We start from the raw sequence: 18,929 nt of genomic DNA on the forward strand, positions 1-18,929 counted from the left end.
ATATAAGACTCCTACCTTCTTTGTGTTTGCATACTGGTTCGTTCTTATGTAGCAACCGGTCAGATATCGCAGCACTTCAATCTCTCCTGCCAAGCTCGCTGCACGAGGGTCAGATACGGAGGGATCTCCGGTCTTGATGACACATTCTCCCGGGCTGCTCAACATCAGGCGCTCAAACACTGCCTACAAGTGGAATGACGTTTTGACAATCCATGTCCAAGTACAAGGGTATAAGTAGTCACCAAAAAGTGTGTTTTTGACCATGATTTTGGTCAAATTCAAAAGGTGCCAAGAGTCAAGACCGAAATAGTCGTAGGGCTCTCAATTGCACTTAATACACACCGTTTAACAGTGTGTCCACCTAAACTAGGGGGCTACTGCAGACAGGACACAAAGGTGTAACATGCACCATTGATGTCCTAGACATCAGATTACCAAAGAGAGAAAGAGACACACAGCCAAGTTGCTAGGTTCATCTACCAAGAGCTGATGACAGCTTGTGTAATATTTTGCAAGACATTCACATTTTAAAAGGGAACTGATCACACTCAAATCCCCATCACTCCCCTCAAATCATTCTTTGGAAAACCGTTGTTATCACACCCCATGAAAATACACTGTCCTTATTTTTAATCTATGGAGAGTGAGTCAGTTCTTCAAAGCCAACTTGAGAGGGAAAAACAGCTCAAATGTGAAAGCCTGTTAACATAGCCTTTCCATTTTCCCTACCTGACCAAGTGAATCAAAATCCAGCCATGTTTGCTGGTCCAGCATGTCATAGAGTTCAGAGAGAAAGACACATCGAGATGGTCTTCCAGAGTGGCAGTCTGCTTCTGAAAGGACAAGAAGTTACATATTTTCCTCTCCTACAAGACCAAATGTGACCGGTAACGGCAAAACCAGGCGCATGTTGCTTGGAGCTTGTCAGGTTCATCCTGAGATTCGGCTTTTTCACTCCTTCGTCTCATTTTTTCTACCGCTACAATATCGAGAGGCCGAGTATATTGAAAACAACTGGTGCCAGGATGTGGCATTGTTGTCTGCCTTTTGTGAAATCTGAGTACATCAATTTCTTCCATTATCTCCTGGTGTCTTTTAGGCTCATCTCGTCTTGGTTGTTCTTGTGACGGGTCGCATATAGTGACTGCAACAGCCATTCAACTGAAGCTGACCTATTCATACCTTTGTCCAAAGTAATCAGAAATATTTTCTGAAGCATCAGATCTGTCTCCGACTTCGCTTGTGCCAACTTTTTGATGTCTTCCTCCGGATTTTGTTTTGGTGATTTGGGAATCGGCAGGCTGCTTATTTCATCACTTGGCTCTGGAGACATAACTGCAGACAGTTTAGTAGAAAACTTTGGATACTAAAACTATAAAACCTACACTATATCAAACAATGACTATTTATTTTAAAGGGAAATCTTGTAAACATTTAGCGCGGTGGCCTGAATGAATGAATGGGTTTGACCCAATATGGGGTCAAATGTAACTAGTTCTCATGCACTGCATTACATGCACTACTTGAAATTTCCCTTTCTGGGAATTGTCCCGTCTGTAGTTTTAAAAGGAGATTCTGAAAGCTTCATATCTGAAAGCACAGTTATTCTTACCTGGAGCAGCTGTTTTGTTGAGGGAAAAATCCTGAGCTTGTGCAACACTCGTAAAGAGTGCCGCAAACGGGTTAGTGGAAAGGTCACGGTTATTCATTTTGAAAAAAATCTGAAACAGAAAATGGTCTTACATTTCGATTGTAACCTAGATGCAATGAAGTCATTTTTTCTAGCACTCGGTAGGAATAGGAGGGTGGCAGGGTTGTTCCTAACCTTTTGTAGTGTAGCCTCCTGTGTGGAGTAGCTATAGGCCTATAAAGCCCAGTAAATGTTCAAAGTGTCAGTTGACATCCAAAATATACAAGAATTAAAAAAACAAGTGCACCAACTGAGGGAGCATGTCAAAATGATAATGAAGCCACATTTTTTTGTCTTTCTAGGGGGGCGGAGGTCCTACAGTCAAAGTCAAGAATGACCTCTGTCCTGCTTCGTGTCAGTGACGCGCAACTACGAGCAAATTGCACACCAATGACGCACCAGTGATGCGCTTATCTCTCAATGTCCTGCGTATATTACAGGTGACCTAAGCGCTGGCATGATGATCGCTGATAACACGTCTTACAGGATGTCAATTGTGTGATTTGGACTGTACAGGATTTCTGCTCTAGAGGAAAGTGGTGAATGGTGGTAGCCTAGGTTACCGTCGTTTTACTGAGTCTGGCGAAATATGACGAGTCGATCGAGACTCTGCACTGGCCACTTAACTCACTGGTCTGGTGGTTACTCACTCACTGCCACGGCACAGTGCCACTGGTAGCACTCTAATATAGGCCTATCTGTCTAGTGAAACAGACTAACGTTCTAATGGGCAAATGAAATCATGAAATAACCTTCAAATGAATCAATAGACCCGATATTCTTGTTACATGCAAAATGTTTGGGATGAGTATGGTACTTGCATATTTCCCCATCACGAAATATATTTTTTCTTCTTCTGAAAAACCTTGCAAATCTAATAAATAACGCAAGTTTCTGGCATCTGATTAGTATTTTAATGAGCTAGTTATATCCATCCATAACCAAGTTACCCTACTGAATATTTTTATCACCTATAAGAGGTTAAAATATTGAATAAAATGTACTTTTTTGAAATAAATTTCATGTTCTGTCAATTACATTATAACCACTGCTAGATGTCGCTCTCTACATCCGGTTCGAAATTTCCAGGACAAATTATTTTGGGCCTCAAATTTCATGATCTAGTCATTCGATTTCTCCACGAAACTGTGTCTTCCACTAGAGATCACAAGAGAGGATTTCCTGCTAACTATCTGCTTTCCAAAGTAATGCAGTACTTTTGAAATCCACACAACAAAGGCCTACTTCTTGGCCCCGGTGTAACATCTGTGGTTGTTTCCCATGTGTCAGTGTTTCCAAACAATAGGCAGCTAGAGAGACCACGACTTTTCAATAGGGGGGATACACAGAAAAACTTGTCAATCTATTTTTGAGCGTTCCCAAACAATGAGGGGAAACACTCAAAAACAGAAACACTCAAAAACATTACACCGGTCGTGGGCCGGGCTGGGCCCGGCCCTGGGCTGAGCCTGCCCCGCCCCTGCCCTTGTCCTGGGCCTGGCCTGACTGCCCTGCCCCTGGAGAGCCTTCCCTGGAGAGCCTGCAACTGTAGAAGTTTTAGTTTGTGTCTGTCGACATTGAGGCCACAGCGACATTGAGTGTGTCGGTGTCACATGGTCAGTGATTCTGATTGATCACGTCCGACAGAGTGTCAGTGTCAGTGTCACTCAATCACTGTGATTTTATCATAGACAATATGACACTTCGGTCCTGACTATGATGATGGTACGGTTTGCGCATAACTGACCAATCAACTAACACCAACAGAGTCAATAAATGACATCAATCGTGCATTATCTGGTGCACAAGGCAGTGTTTCTTGAAGGAGATATGCGTTTATGTCTTTTTTTATGTGCCAACTGTGCCGTGACTGAAGTTCTGAAGTGCAGTGCTTAGCGTGAGGGACGAGGCCGGTCCACTGTATCCAGAGTGTAGGAATTGGGAGTATAAGTTGAAGGAAATAAGTTGCCAAATTGAAGCAGATCTGCAGGAATAAGAAGATGAATTCTGCCGCTGTTACACTGCAGCTATTACACTGCAGCTGTTACACTGCAGCTGTTACACTGCAGCTATTACACTGCAGCTGCAACTAATGGTAGAATTGAGATGGCATGACTAGGGCAAGGCTATATCTAAACTCTGTCATGTCTGTATAGTGGTGCCATCAATCAGAACAAATATTGATATGACTGAATAGAAGTGCTGGTGGCTGACGGCAGATGGTTCAGTTCAGACTAGTAATAGCCAGTTGCAGGTTGTAGTATTGTGTTGGCTACTCTCAATGCTCTTACAATTTACATGAATATGTTTTGTATGACATACTTGGATTCCAATCGATGAATTGTTTTTACCAGGCAAATTGGAAACTCCTCATCTCTGAAGTTCTGTCCAGATTTCAACCACATTTACCGAAAACACCCGAAAAAAGAGATCCGTAAAACAGTGAGCCAGGAGACAAGTTTTTTTTATTCCATAGCGATTGCTGAAGAGGTTTGACATGGCTGAGAGCAGTGAAAAGAAGCCTGTTAGGGTTTACATTGATGGCTGGTAAGTAAATTGTCTATTGAGCCTCTAAGTCAACTTGATTGCAGAATCCCTTGCAGATGCTTCAAGGAGGGGTTTTGGTTCCTGGGTTAGCTATAGAACCTTTTGCAGTGATGAGCTTTTTTTGACTTTTTCAGGGATTCTGCAATTGAGCTGACAAATCTTTATGCTGTACATATGGGGCTTACTTGTTTATTTACTACTTCTCCAAACTTCTTGGTTGGGTGTTTTTTTTACCATTTGTCATGATTGCAGAAAAGGTCATCATGCTGTAACAACTTTCGATTTTGTGTTTTGATTCCTGCATGTGTTTCAGTGTATACAACAAATAGTTGTCAGCTGTCGCCTAGATGCAAATTTTAAACTGTTAAAACTATTCCAATTCATTTACTTTTGTATTATTTCCTATTATTATATAAATTAGTCAAAAATGATTGTAATATTTTTGGCTATTTTCAGCTTTGACATGGTTCACTTTGGTCATGCAAATGCCATCAGACAGGTGAGTGTTGAGATTTAATATTTTCTTTTTTATGAGGTAGGTCTAACGGGCAGATCCAGAGGGGTGCAAAGGGCCTGCACTCCCCCTAAAAATACAAAAGGCTGCAAGACAAATATTTTTTTGAAATGGTCACTTGTGTTCACAACTTCTTATATCTAAATTTTATCTTCTACACTTTAAATGTGTATTTCATGGCTTGATTTTCTTGCAAGGTTTAGTGTCAACAGAATTTTGAATTTAAACGTACATACAGATATGTATTCTGTCAATATCTCTTGTAATTTTAAAGTACTTGATCTTTGTTAAATAGTGTTATCTATTTTGGACTGTGCCCCTTTGCTTTTGCCAACAATAATACTGCCAGCACAGCTTTTAGCATGCTCACCGTGAAAAATCCATTCCCCAGATTGCCGAGAATCTTATCAGGCCTTCCAGCTTACAGAGCAGCCTGCCCTGGATAGTGCTACATCACGTACTTGAGCCCCAGGACAACACAATCCTTGCTAGAGATTGTGACTTGACCTTTTAGTTGTTAAAGAAGTTGATCAACTGTTTTGGTCTATTTCCACAGGCAAAGCAACTAGGGGACCATCTGACCGTTGGAGTTCACTGTGATGGTAAGTAAGTCAGATTTCTGTCTTTGGGAGCCTTGTGGCTGCCTCAGAGTAGGGGTATGTAACCTCATACTTTAAGATGAGGCCCGATTATCAAGGTGTGAGTCAAAACTACCCTGAGTTTTACGTTCATAGACTATTGAATATTAGTTTCTTCCATTGACTGATAGACCAGGTGAAATCCTGCCTACATTATAGAAATGTAGTTCAATAGTCTTTATTTTAAATTCATGAGTGAAGGAAATACCTGTCCCAATCTCTCTATCTTTCAGTTGTTTAGCAATTTTGGCTAAATTCAAATTCAATAATATTATATTGCTTTATCCAAATCCTTTTGAAATGAGGGTGTCGATCCCGAATCCTGGCTGTGATTTTCTGCCCATTCCACATCTTGAAAACAACTATTCTCATCTGATAACTGCCTGATTGTGATGTCACTGTGTTTGTTTGTAGAAGAGATCACGAAACACAAGGGACCCCCAGTCTACACTGAACAAGAACGTTACACTTTGATACGGGCTATCAAATGGGTTGACGAGGTGAGAAAATTATCCTGTTTCCTACGACTTCAATTTAGGCCTTTGGATAACTACAATACTAACTGAGAAGAGTGTCCTTGCCCCAAATGCATGACAATAAAGAACTAAGTCTGAAGTGCAGTAGAACCTCTCAAAAGATACCCCAGGGACTGACAAATGCTGTTTCTAATCAAGTGTCATCAATACTGAGGTCAAATTCAATTGAAATTGCTAATTCGTGACCCAATGCGGCATCCGTAATAGACGGGGGTGTCCGTCATAGTGAGGTGTCCGCTAAAGAGAGTGTCCACTGTTTTGCATTTCAGGTCAAAGAGGCTGCCCCCTATTTCTGCAGCATGGAACTGCTTGATGAGAACAACTTGGACTTTGTAGCCCATGGAGGTAGGTTTTCATTGATGGCTTGATACAGAGGTTCACATAGTGATATTTCAGTTATCAGGCAATGTAGAAGGCTGTGTAAATGCAGTAGCAAAGGGAGAAAAAGACTGTAAAACCAAATAGGGTACCAGCAAAACTACGGCCGTATTCCCATCATAGAATCTACCATGGGCTATCATAGAATCCATGATGGGCTGTCAGGGAATCTAGGATTAGCAAACCTATGTTAAAGTGCATTATGATGCAACCCATCGATATAGAATCTATGATGGAATTCCCATCATAGAATCTATGTTGGCCCATCATAGAATCGGGGATTGGTGATCCGATGTAAATCATGGTTTGTGATAGACCTAATATATTCTACCATGAGCCCATATGATAATACATGTAGATTCTGTAACAGAAACTTTTTCCTGTGTACTAGACTGTATTTGTTTCTTGTTAGGTTGCGTGATATTTGCCCATTCAATCCTTAGGGCTTAGTTGGCATGGAGACAATTTGTGCCAATCCATCAGTGCAAAGTTTAATTGACTCCAGCCTTCCATAAATAAAACGTAATAATGAACCCACCTGGAATATCAAACTCTAAACTAATATTCTGTTGATGAGTGATTATGACAATAAATCTTTAAAATCAATATGACTACCAGATGATAATCGTTAAGTTCCCAGTGATCAGCAGCAAGTGGTCACTTTATATTAGCAGGGGATAGCTAGTCACCAAAAAATGTGTGTTAGAACAAGATTTTGTCCAAAAAGTTTGAAAAAGGGTAATTTTATGTTGAAAATCCATATACATGTAGTCTAAAATGAGGCCTTGGTAAATGGAAAACATGAAAGGAAAATCATGAGGACACAAGGCCAGCATTGCTGAAGGTTGCACAGAAACTGATATGGGGCCTTGTTAAAATTCTTGTCCTGGTTTAAAACGGCATAATCATAATGACAACTGCGCAAAACATGGGGGTAATGTCCTTGCTGAACATGCCGTGGTGGTCAATAGGCATCAAAACCGACTAGCAACAGGGTGACAATTTATATGGTAGATTGTTGTGGATGTTTTTCTGATATGGGCTTTGTTGATTGCAACCATCATCTGACGTGACAATCAGATACCTCAAAGTGAATTCTGCACGAATGCTATAATGCCTCCCGCACCTCAGTCGGTATCAAAACTATAGATGCATCATCAAGTCAAACGCGAGTTTCTGAATGGAACCCTGTTGCGGGCCCTGTTGTCCACATGTTCATCAGGCCTGCTGAATCTATCTAGCTAACTGATCTACGCCAGACTTTTAAACAGGAAATGAGAAGGTTTATTTTCACCGCCCGAGAAAATATGAAAATAAAAATGGGCTGAATCGCTGGTTGTTTGAAATCCCCTGAAATTGTGTACATTGATCAGTTCATCATTAGGGTGTCCATTTCCAGCTAGGGACAAATGACTTAATTGTCCATCTAATTGTATTCCTTTGATACTTAGCAGTACTGGTACATTAGTTACTATGGCTACAGCATTGATAACGATGTCCATTTCCATATGCTGTCTGTACATGCAAACAATAAAGATTCAATACATCAAAATGTCATTTACTGTAAATCTCTTTATGTTTTGCTGCCCTAAACTTTTACGTAATCATCCTTTTAGATTTTGCTTCCATTCATTTCTAAGAATGGATGCATGTTCCAATGCTGAAGAAGAATTGTTTAATACATATTTAACAATCAGATGAACATTTTCAGAGACACATTTATTCAGAGACACATTTATTCAGAGACACATTTATTCAGAGACACATTTATTCAGAGACACATTTATTCACAGACACATTTATTCACAGACACATTTATTCACAGACACATTTATTCAGTATCATTTAACTGTGGCCTGTCTACAATAAAAAACACTGAATACAAATATTGAAGACTTTCTCGGTTGCAGATGATGTGACAGTGTCTGCTGCTACCGGTGTTGATGTTTACGACCACATGAAGAAATCGGGGAGATACAAGTATGTTGTCCTTGCAGCGTCTGCCAAGAGGATGATCTGCTGTCTCCAATTCTTCTACCTCAAAACAAGTTTATTTTCATTCGAGTCATGGTCATTTTGGCCCCCTCTTGTTGTTTATTATTTAAATTTTAGAGTTGAATTTGAAAATTTCATATAGCGTAACTACATACTGAATATAAATTTCAACAATGCTGTTGTCTAGACAGTTAGACAAATACTATACATACCAGTTTTCAGCAAGTTTGTATGCATAATAACTGCACTATGGCATTGTGTGTACATGTAACTGCATTACTATTTTCCTGTACCACCAGTAATTTTGAACGGCGTTCCCATTTAAGAACTGGTCTAAAAAATCTCTGCAAAATTTCAAAAGTCACATTTCATTTCAAACTGCTTATTTTGTACTAGGAGCTTTGAGTCTCACACAACTGATACCGTAATCATCTTCGTTTTTCAGAGAATTCAACAGAACTACAGGTGTTTCAACCACAGATATTGTCGGAAGGTGAGCCTTTATATCAATCTGACCTGGTTTAGCAGAGAGCAGTGTGAAAAGTTCAATCAGAATTCCAATTGAACCTCTATTTCCTTTCTGACCGGGTTCAGCAGACAACGATCTGTAAATCTGTAAAGTTTAATGAAAATTCCCATTGAACCTTTCTATTTCCTTTGAAAAGATTCAGCAGACAACAATCTGTAAATGTCAAAGAGAACTACCATTGAATCATGTGATGTTTTGTTAACATTGTGTGGTTTACAATCCTCACAACATTGTGATAGTAGCTGCACTAACTTCTATCACTGCAACACCTAAACTATACCCAAAATCTTTTTGTTTATCGCCTCGTTTCCTCTTATTTTAGAATGTTGTTATTGACCAAGGCTCATCACCAATACTCAGAAGATAACCTCAACAAGGATGAAGTTGGCGAGATAGGGCAGGTATGACACTATTTCTGAAAAATCATTGAAAACTTGCGGGGGGGGGGGGGGGCAGGGTTTATTCAAAACAGTTTGTTTTTATAATAACAGAAATTTTAGTTATTTTGACCATCTTTTCTGTAAATATCAATTGAGTGAACACAGAACTTTTGGAATTTTGGTTCAGAGGGTTAACAACAGTGGGCATTACTTGAACAATGAACTGATATGTCAATCTTATCCATTTATTTTCAGTCGACCAAAATGCAACCGGTACTTAAACACTTTTTTAAACTCGATCATAGAAAATATAATTGTTGCATTGATAATACATTTTAATGCTGCGTGATGCTCAGTGTAGCTGTTTGAAATAATCAACGCCTCCAATAGGATGCTTGCCAAGAGCACCAAGTCCCAGTGCAGATTTTAACGTTCTATCTTGCATGACCTTACATTTATCCACATGCGGCTCGGGCTAATGGTCTCCATTAACCAGTATTGGAAGAACAAGAATAAGAATGCTGGACTCCTAACTGGGAGGTTGTGGGTTCATATCCCTTCCAAGCCACTGAACTGCTCCCCACCTTTATGTGGAACAGTGTTTTTCAGTTGATTTCTCCTGTGGGTGCACATACACCCCATTTTAAGCAAAGCACCTTTGTATAAATGCATTATTGCCCTGAAACTTTCAGTATAGATTAATTTTTGTTCAGTCTCATTTCTTGTTTTGTGCGTGGAATTCTCATCACTGCCCTTCTTCCAGTGATCTTTTGAGTTTCCTCCAGGTATAGAGCAGATTCTGTCCATAGTATACCCTATTTGTGACCGGCTCTGTCAAAAGAAGGTGGAAGTCACATTACATACATATAGGGAAAAGGGAGAAAAAGGGAGAAAATCTCTTGACAAGTTTTTTTGCGACCAGGAGTTTGCCCCTTGGCCAATTGATAAGATATCGGTCTGTTGGGATTTATTTTGCTAATGTCTCAAATGTAAATAGTATTTCAAACATTTTCAGATGTGATCTACTGAACTTTGTTTTTTTTTTGTTACAAATTAGACACTGTGTTCAGTTAATTACAGGGTGGAGTGAATTCAATGTCTGTTGCTCTCCTATGTTTTGTTTAATTATCTTCACTGCTCATCACATTGCCAAGCTACTGCATTCCGTTGAGTTGTTTGTCCCCTTGTGCCCTCATAACAAAGGATAAAGCTTGATGTGTAGTAGCTCAATCTAATGCTTTTATACAACTAAATTATCATTATTTCGTTGATGATTTCACGAAATGGCCAATCAGCAAATTTTTAATTTTTGCGAAAACTCAACTCAAAGATTCTGTATTTGTTTGAATGATTCTGGATTGGATGCACTGCCCTATATTTTATTATGAAAGCTACTTTGAATATCACATGTAGACATGGGTAGTAGAACCTATATGACGCTGTTATCTCGATTTCAAAAAAATTGTAGATTGGCCAGTTTGTGAAATCATCGACAACTTGTTCCAATGCAAGTGTAGACATCTCGTTTTATTTTGATTTAAAACTTACATGTAGCTAGTGGTTACTTCTTGAGTAATAATGTGCCTCAGAACACAAGACACCACCTATCCTTGATGTTTTGATTTTGTTTTACTGTATTGTATTGTTCTTATGTATTGTATGTAAAGCTATTAAAAAATCCTTTAGAAAATGTTCTAAATTTCAAACATGTTAAAGTGTTTTTTTCAGATAGATCTGGCTAAAGGAACTTGGCTGACCTCTTGTGACTTAATTGTTAAAGTGCAATCAGAAATAGTAATGTTACACAGCCTTGGGTTGCCAGTGTCATATTTGACCTGCTTTAGTTGACCAAGTGAAAGAGCATTAGTTAGGTCTACCCTAGTTGAACCATTACCCATTGTATATTTCAATATATTTGTATGTGCTGCTCTCTTTTTCTGTACAGACGCAACGTGAGCGCATCGACTCATTCTCAAAAGAGCCTATGGTGAGACTCGGTATAGATACATCATCCTTTAATATCATGTGCCTATCTATCTATCTATCTATCGGCAGTGTACATCTGTATCCCTCCTTCACCACTGATATACAGTGGAACCTCTCTTCGCGGAGACCTCTCTATTAAGGACACTGGTTTCGGTTCCAAACCTGTCATTTCCATTCAAATTGACCTCAAATTGACCTCAGGACACCTCTCTATTAAGGACAGCAGTGACTGTTGCAAGTTATGTTGTAGAATTTGATCATAACAGCACGGTGGTTGGCAGCCTCAATTAGATTAACTTTTTTCAGGCAATTTCATTGGCAATCTAATAATGAATGGTTGACTGGCAGATTTCCTGCCAGATTGGATTGGAGGTGATGGAGCAGACTTTAAGACTTACGCACAACACTGACAAATCAGCATGTCTTACCATTGATACAACCGTCACTTTGATCTCGTAGGCTGTCCTTAGCTATTTTCCAATTCCTCCTTGAAAATCGAATTTGGTCATGGGTATCGAGAATGTTCAGCTTTTCTTAGTAGATGATGGTGTTTATACTCATATATATTCTTTTCAGCATAAGAGGAAAGTTCATTCCTGGATGTCCTCTCGTCATATCATATCCTGCAAAGAGTGCTGACCTTACTTCCTTCTTGTGGTTTATTATCCGTAGGCTACTGGAGTTAAAAAACAGTATGCTGTGGATAATAACGCATCATAACCCATGCCCTACCAAGGTGCAAATTAACACAAAACCATTTTCAGATATTTTTCAGTGAAACTAATTGGGTTTTTTTCAGCAAGATAGAGAGGTCTGTACCTCATTGTCTGTGTAATGGTCATCCCATTTCTTTTGATTGCATGGTTTACTGGTTATTGTAAAGAATTACGTTTCATTCTATCAAACGTTGTCAGAGGGCCCTACTTCTCTCCAAATGAATAATTCCAAAAAATTATTCTGCAACTAGAACATTTATTTACCGAAAATGTTGACAGTGTACAAGAAGCCTTTACCTCTTGGTGAATGTGCAAATAAACACGGCAATCACTGGTTTTGGGACAGTGAAAGGTCAAGATTGACTTAATACAGCTGCACGTGGGCTCGCAAGATGTTTTGACACTCGATTATAAAACACGGTGTCCTAAAATCACAGGGTTATGAATTGGTGGGAGTACAAATATAGATTCAGATCAAGATGTGAATGTGCAAATAAACACGGCAATCACTGGTTTTGGGACAGTGAAAGGTCAAGATTGACTTTATACAGCTGCACGTGGGCTCGCAAGGTGTTTTGACACTCGATTATAAAACACGGTGTCCTAAAATCACAGGGTTATGAATTGGTGGGAGTACAAATATATATTCAGATCAAGATGTGAATGTGCAAATAAACACGGCAGTCACTGGTTTTGGGACAGTGAAAGGTCAAGATTGACTTTATACAGCTGCACGTGGGCTCGCAAGGTGTTTTGACACTCGATTATAAAACACGGTGTCCTAAAATCACAGGGTTATGAATTGGTGGGAGTACAAATATAGATTCAGATCAAGATGTGTTTGTTTTGTTTGAAAACTTGTTTTGGTACATGTATGCAGATTTAAGATACACACCTGCTCATGGACTTTACTTCCATAAATGTCCAATAGTACAGTCCACTGGTAAAATCGGAAATTTAACCCGGCTAAAAATTCTTAGCTGGTCTACTGGTGTATACATGTCCAACAGCAAAATGGTGATGAAAATGTTGAATTAGAAGTAATTATTTAAGGAATTGATACTGTACTGGAGGTATTGATTGTCTCACCAAAACCGCGAGGGTGGAGCTAAAATGTAGACCAAAACCGAGGCAAAAGTGAGGTTTTGGCCAACATTTCAGCTCCAACGAGCAGTTTTGGTGAGACAATCAATACCAACAGTGAGGTATCAATTTCTATTCTAAAACATCGGAAATTAGATAACGAATAATGTGGCCTTACATGTTATGGTTGGCTCAAGAATTTTCCATATTCTTTCTTTTCTCTACCAGGATAACAGCACCAAAAGTCCGTACACTGGTACATCCCAGTTTCTTGCCACATCTAAGAAGATCATACAGTTTTCCTCCGGCAAGGATCCAAAACCTGGGGATAGGATTGTTTACGTTGCAGGAGCTTTTGATTTGCTGCGTATCCTTTTACTAAATGGTTCACCAGAAACCATTAAGGGTCATCATTGGCGTCCATGTTTTTGTGTTGAAGAATTAACATGCAAAAATAATACGGGGGAGCGAAATTATTGGCAGAAACCCGGCCAAAATGCGTCATTTCAGAAAACAAGATGGCATCCGCCTTAAGGTCACAGCACTAGGAAATCAATAGAGAAATGAATAGGCCATTGTGATTTATGTCTTTCTGTTCTGAAGTTATGAGATCAGAAAATGTTATATGGTTTGATTCATAGTCGACAGCTGTTGATAATCCTTGACGGAGTCCAGATGTCGGTCATGTAAACTTCCTCGAGGCTGCTTCCAAAAAGGGCGATTTCCTGATTGTTGGTCTTCACACAGACCTGGTAAGTTTATAAGTCAAATAGGAGATCGACAATTGTTTACATATTCAGGGAGGGCAACTTGGTCTAGGGCGTTTGGAATCCTAAAATCCAAACATTGCTGGTTTGTACCCAACTAAGACACCAACACTTTGTCCCTTACATCTACAAACCTGGCAGTCATCTCTAGTTCCTTTCTTGATCCCCAGGGATTCGTTTCCAAGATGGTGATTGCTTTGTGATAACGACTATTCTTCAATGTTTACTTCCAGATTGTCAACCGATACAAAGGTTCAAATTACCCCATCATGAATTTAAACGAACGAGTTTTGAGTATCCTCTCATGCAAGGTAAAATTTGCTTTCAAATTTCTTTCGTAAAAAAGTAAAATTGAAATCTAAAAGGTTGTTTTTATGAGCAGAATCTGTGCAAACTTGAAAAGCAAAAAGGTACAAAAGTCCAATGCATCACATCAGCGTCTCAAAAAGCTGCATGGTTGCTGGTTATTTTGCCCAGCTGTTACTGATTATTTTCCAAGCCATTTTGTCTTTGAATGTTGTCAATAATGCTTTCTTGTATTTCAGTTTGTCAGTGAAGTTGTGATAGGAGCACCATATACAGTCACACAGCAGATGATGGATCATTTCAGTGTAAGCTTAGATTAGATGAGAATACCAAGTCGTGGGCTGAGCGCAAAACTGTTGTAACTGACAAATTTGAAAAAAAATGAGTTAGCCCCAGAAATCAATGCAAAAACATCATATCTACAATATTATTGTGTTGATTAGTGCTGCCTTCTATCATACGCCCCTAAACTACCAATGTAATACTATTGTATCTGCAGATTACTGGAAAACATGAGTGCAAAAACATTGTATCTGCATTCAAAATGGCTTCCTCAAAACAAAAGAGGCTGATGACTGCTGATGAAGTTCAAATCTTTGAAGTCATTTTCCTCAAAACCAAAGGAAGTGTATAGATACAACAGTTTTGCACTCAGCCCACGAAGTCTAGTTTATAAAGTAACAATAGGCTCAGTTTAACCTCTCTAAATTGTAAGTGTTAATAACGTCTGTTTGTTACTCTTTCAGATTGATTTAGTTTGTCACGGCATCACCAAAATTTCACCAGATATTGATGGAATTGACCCATATGAAGTAAGTGCTTTGCAAAATATTTGGTGGGCCACAAAAAGCGAGTACACCACTAAATATGGAATTGTACAAATAACACATTGACTTCACTGTCATATTACAGACACATTAATATATGGATGGTTACCTTGGTGATGGTGTTACACCAACACCTGACACTTTCTCAGCACCAAGACTTGACCTGACCCAATGCCACTGTTCCATCTCCAGTCGAGAGGAGATGAGGTCTCCCAGCGTCTTGCCTTGCCTGCTGCCAGTTTGCCTCCTCGTGGAATGATATTCCACAGTGGGAAAAAACACTCACGAAGTGGCCCTTGATTTCGTTCTTCTGACATGTCTCTATCTGTATGCTTTCCAGATACCCAAGAAAGCTGACAAATTTCTTATGATCCAGAGTAACTCAACGTTGACGACAGAAATGGTGGTGGAGAGGATCATCAGACACAGGTAATGTTTCTTGATACTTAATGTTTTTTTATATATTTTTCAGGGGTAAGGGGTTAGGGGTAGTAGGGGTATAATTTTGATCATGAATTTTTTATATTTCTATATGTATTTTAAAATGAGGTGTATTTAGACACAAGAAGCCCATCTTTATCCATTAAATATCACTTCATCAGGGTATGGGTGAAGGAAGTAGGCAAATGTTGAGGTTGAATTTTATTTTTAAATCACAATTTTAAAAAAACAACCCGTCATAGGGTGGTCAGTAAGGAAAAAAATACTCAACAGTGAACTTGTTTGCATAACTTTCTTTGTATTTGCAGGCTCGACTTTGAGACAAGGAATAGGATAAAGCAGGAGCGGGAAGTTCAGAAAATAAATGAAAAGAAAATGCTGGATGAGCAATAGGAGAAACGTACTCATCCCCCTCCACCCTGCCTGGGGCATCACATAGATCAGACACCACTCCTCTCCACTTTCTCTGTCATGGGCCACTCTCCACGTCATTCAGCTCTTGACCTGACCTCTGCCTCAGTGGATCTTCTCCAGGTTGCGTGTGGTCTACCACTGCTCCTTTTTCCCTGAGGGTGCCATGTCAAGGGACGACGTGTGATGCTCTTTGGCTTGGGTGGAGTTTGGAAAATAAGGGAAAAACAATGATAACGGGGGTATATTTATTCGAATTTGTAAAAAAACTGGAGCTAGTAGTATTCAGATGGTAGATCTAGATAAGAAAGAATCATATGACATAGTTTTGTAGTTGCCTGAATTCTTGTAAATTTCATGAAGAATGATGTAATTATTTTAATAAACATGTACATGTACGACATGGGTGGATTATAAATTTTTAATCAACGCTACATTTTAGAACCTGTAAATTAAAAACTTACTGTGTATGTTTATGGACAATGTGACTAATATTTGAATGTATCTGGAGAATTAGCCATGAAAATGTAGAGAATGAATTTGCTTGTTGGCAAATGTGTTGATTATGTAGATGATAGAAACACTAGAGGGGTATGAGTGAGGTTACCAGGACGTGTTGTCCTTGATGTTAAGTCTTAACAGCAACATAGTGCACAGACAATGCAAATATAGATCGAAAATGACTCTCTGAAGTGTCTTTGTATAGATAAAGAATTGATTGTGTAGATGTACATGTCCTGTGTCAACAGGTTTATGCTGGCTGATAGGTCTTAAATCAGCACCATGTTGGGAACAAATTGGGAACAGAGTTTTCCAGAAATAACTACGCCGCATCTGAGCCAGCCGACGTCTTTCATTAGAAATTAGAAATTTGTACTTAAATTTGAAAGTTTCAGATTGTGTAAATACGTTCTATGCTGTTATGACGACAGATATCCATGTCATTACGATGCCACGATTCAGCACATTTGCATAATAATGGCACTACCGCGATGTATATACATGTAACTGCTTTTCTATCTTCCTGGACCACCATTAAATACAAATGGCATTCCCCTTTCATAGAGAGGTTCAACTGAGCCTATTGTTACATTATAAACTAGCCTTGGTATCCTCATCTAATCTAAGCCACCAGGAAAAACGAACAGTGTACCCCTTTAAGGACACATTTTATCACGATGAAGGCTTCCTTTGGGAGTACGCATGGTAACAACATTTTGTGTTTAAGACTTGTTAGTTTGCATACATTTAAATCTAAGTCATTTTCTCAGAGTGGTATAAATTGATAATCTTGTTTTGTTAGGAAACTCTTCATTAAGATCGCCATTCTAGCATTACAAGCATGTTAAACTGCTGGTTTATATCTTTTAAGTTTTCCTTTTATTCTATTTTAAAATTTTAGCTTGGGGATGATGGATATCCTAGAAGTTATAACTTTGCGAGAAATTTTTGTTGTAAATACAAAACTGTTTACCCAATTGACGTAGAATTTGTTAAGCCTTGCCCTGCAGCAGCCATTTTTCGGCCACCGCTGACACCAATGTTGAACAGTGGAGCTAACAGTTCGTTGGGCGTGTTTAGAGAGGGTGCTACCACGTGCTGGTATGTTTGTATTTTAGATAGCACGTCACCCGCAGAGAAAGGGTTAAGAAAGTCGCACCAATTGCATGTAGGCTTTGTAGGAAAGGCACCAATTATGATGATATATGGGAAACAAGAGCACCAATATGGCACATGTAAGGACTAAGGAAAGTGTAAATCTTTCAGAGTGATATTTATGAAAGTAGAAGAAGTAGATCATCTTTCAGTGCTCTCAAATCAAAAGCACAGTAAAATTTGTAGCCATAAACTTAAACAATATTGATCTCTGTTGATTAGTTCGATGAAGATTTTGTCTGTACATTAAGCACTGTCATTTAATTTTATTGCTATACACAACCATAGATTAGGAGATGCTGGATATACATGATATTCATGTACATGTATATACACCCTGCTTATGTCATTTATTAGAGGTGGCTGTTTATTTGTTCGGTTTCAGTGAAATGGGATAAGTAAAAAGCATATTGCCACATGTACATTTGTTGTTGTTTCTTGATCTTGGACTGCTCTTGAATACTCTTATATTGCAAAATTTTAACCAGCTTCGCCTTTTACGAATGACCACCTTAGCTTTTAGAAAGGGTTTGGAAGAGCCAAATATACAGTAAACAGTGGCTTGTGGAGATGATTTGGTTTGAAATGATATTCTGATCAGTCATAATAATAATATAAGTTTCTGGTGGCATTTCAACCCAAACCTGTGTTATTTTCTTTCATCATCATATCAGATTGTGACTTTGTCCTGATTCGTATGAACAGGCAGTTATACCATCTCTTGCATTATCAGATTGTGACTTTGTCCTGATTCGTATGAACAGGCAGTTACCATCTCTTGCATTATCAGATTGTGACTTTGTCCTGATTCATATGAACAGGCAGTTACCATCTCTTGCATTATCAGATTGTGACTTTGTCCTGATTCATATGAACAGGCAGTTACCATCTCTTGCATTATCAGATTGTGACTTTGTCCTGATTCATATGAACAGGCAGTTACCATCTCTTGCATTATCAGATTGTGACTTTGTCCTGATTCATATGAACAGGCAGTTACCATCTCTTGCATTATCAGATTGTGACTTTGTCCTGATTCATATGAACAGGCAGTTACCATCTCTTGCATTATCAGATTGTGACTTGTCCTGATTCATATGAACAGGCAGTTACCATCTCTTGTACATGTATTATCAGATTGTGACTTTGTCCTGATTCATATGAACAGGCAGTTACCATCTCTTGCATTATCAGATTGTGACTTGTCCTGATTCATATGAACAGGCAGTTAACATCTCTTGCATTATCAGATTGTGACTTTGTCCTGATTCATATGAACAGGCAGTTACCATCTCTTGCATTATCAGATTGTGACTTTGTCCTGATTCATATGAACAGGCAGTTACCATCTCTTGCATTATCAGATTGTGACTTTGTCCTGATTCATATGAACAGGCAGTTACCATCTCTTGCATTATCAGATTGTGACTTTGTCCTGATTCATATGAACAGGCAGTTACCATCTCTTGCATTATCAGATTGTGACTTTGTCCTGATTCATATGAACAGGCAGTTACCATCTCTTGCAT

At 38.9% G+C, this 18,929-nt stretch overlaps 2 protein-coding genes across 9 annotated transcripts in view; one reads left to right on the top strand and one right to left on the bottom strand.

Annotated features, from left to right (window-relative positions):
* The window catches only part of LOC135492445 (ubiquitin conjugation factor E4 A-like), a 32,342-nt gene extending 20,655 nt beyond the window's left edge, over window positions 1–11,687 (bottom strand). Inside the window, exons 1-5 of one of the 6 annotated variants that reach the window (XM_064778961.1) lie at window positions 11,622–11,687; window positions 1,613–1,721; window positions 1,183–1,335; window positions 730–833; window positions 16–183 (exon numbers count right to left, since the gene is read on the bottom strand). In XM_064778961.1, the coding sequence (XP_064635031.1) occupies window positions 16–183; window positions 730–833; window positions 1,183–1,335; window positions 1,613–1,721; window positions 11,622–11,624 (537 nt within the window). In that variant the 5' untranslated portion in view covers window positions 11,625–11,687. The other 5 variants (XM_064778976.1, XM_064778984.1, XM_064778968.1 and 2 more) reach the window with 5 other exon arrangements.
* On the top strand, window positions 2,765–17,816 carry LOC135492494 (ethanolamine-phosphate cytidylyltransferase-like). Of its 3 annotated transcripts, none has more exons than XM_064779015.1 (17): window positions 2,765–2,895; window positions 4,045–4,237; window positions 4,694–4,736; window positions 5,308–5,353; window positions 5,804–5,889; window positions 6,195–6,270; window positions 8,214–8,283; window positions 8,744–8,791; window positions 9,150–9,228; window positions 9,463–9,480; window positions 13,221–13,359; window positions 13,668–13,744; window positions 13,993–14,070; window positions 14,305–14,370; window positions 14,812–14,877; window positions 15,233–15,321; window positions 15,642–17,816. In XM_064779015.1, exons 2-17 carry the CDS (start codon window positions 4,188–4,190, stop codon window positions 15,724–15,726), a joined length of 1,116 nt encoding a protein of 371 aa, XP_064635085.1. In that variant the 5' UTR covers window positions 2,765–2,895; window positions 4,045–4,187; the 3' UTR covers window positions 15,727–17,816. The 3 variants fall into 3 exon arrangements, with proteins under 3 accessions (XP_064635085.1, XP_064635076.1, XP_064635092.1); XM_064779006.1 differs by lacking the exon at window positions 9,463–9,480 and adding an exon at window positions 11,153–11,194; XM_064779022.1 differs by lacking the exon at window positions 9,463–9,480.
* The last annotated feature ends 1,113 nt before the right edge of the window (window positions 17,817–18,929 follow it).

The sequence above is a fragment of the Lineus longissimus genome, chromosome 1 (genome assembly GCF_910592395.1).
Source record: "Lineus longissimus chromosome 1, tnLinLong1.2, whole genome shotgun sequence".
NCBI classification, from domain to species: Eukaryota; Metazoa; Nemertea; class Pilidiophora; order Heteronemertea; family Lineidae; genus Lineus; species Lineus longissimus.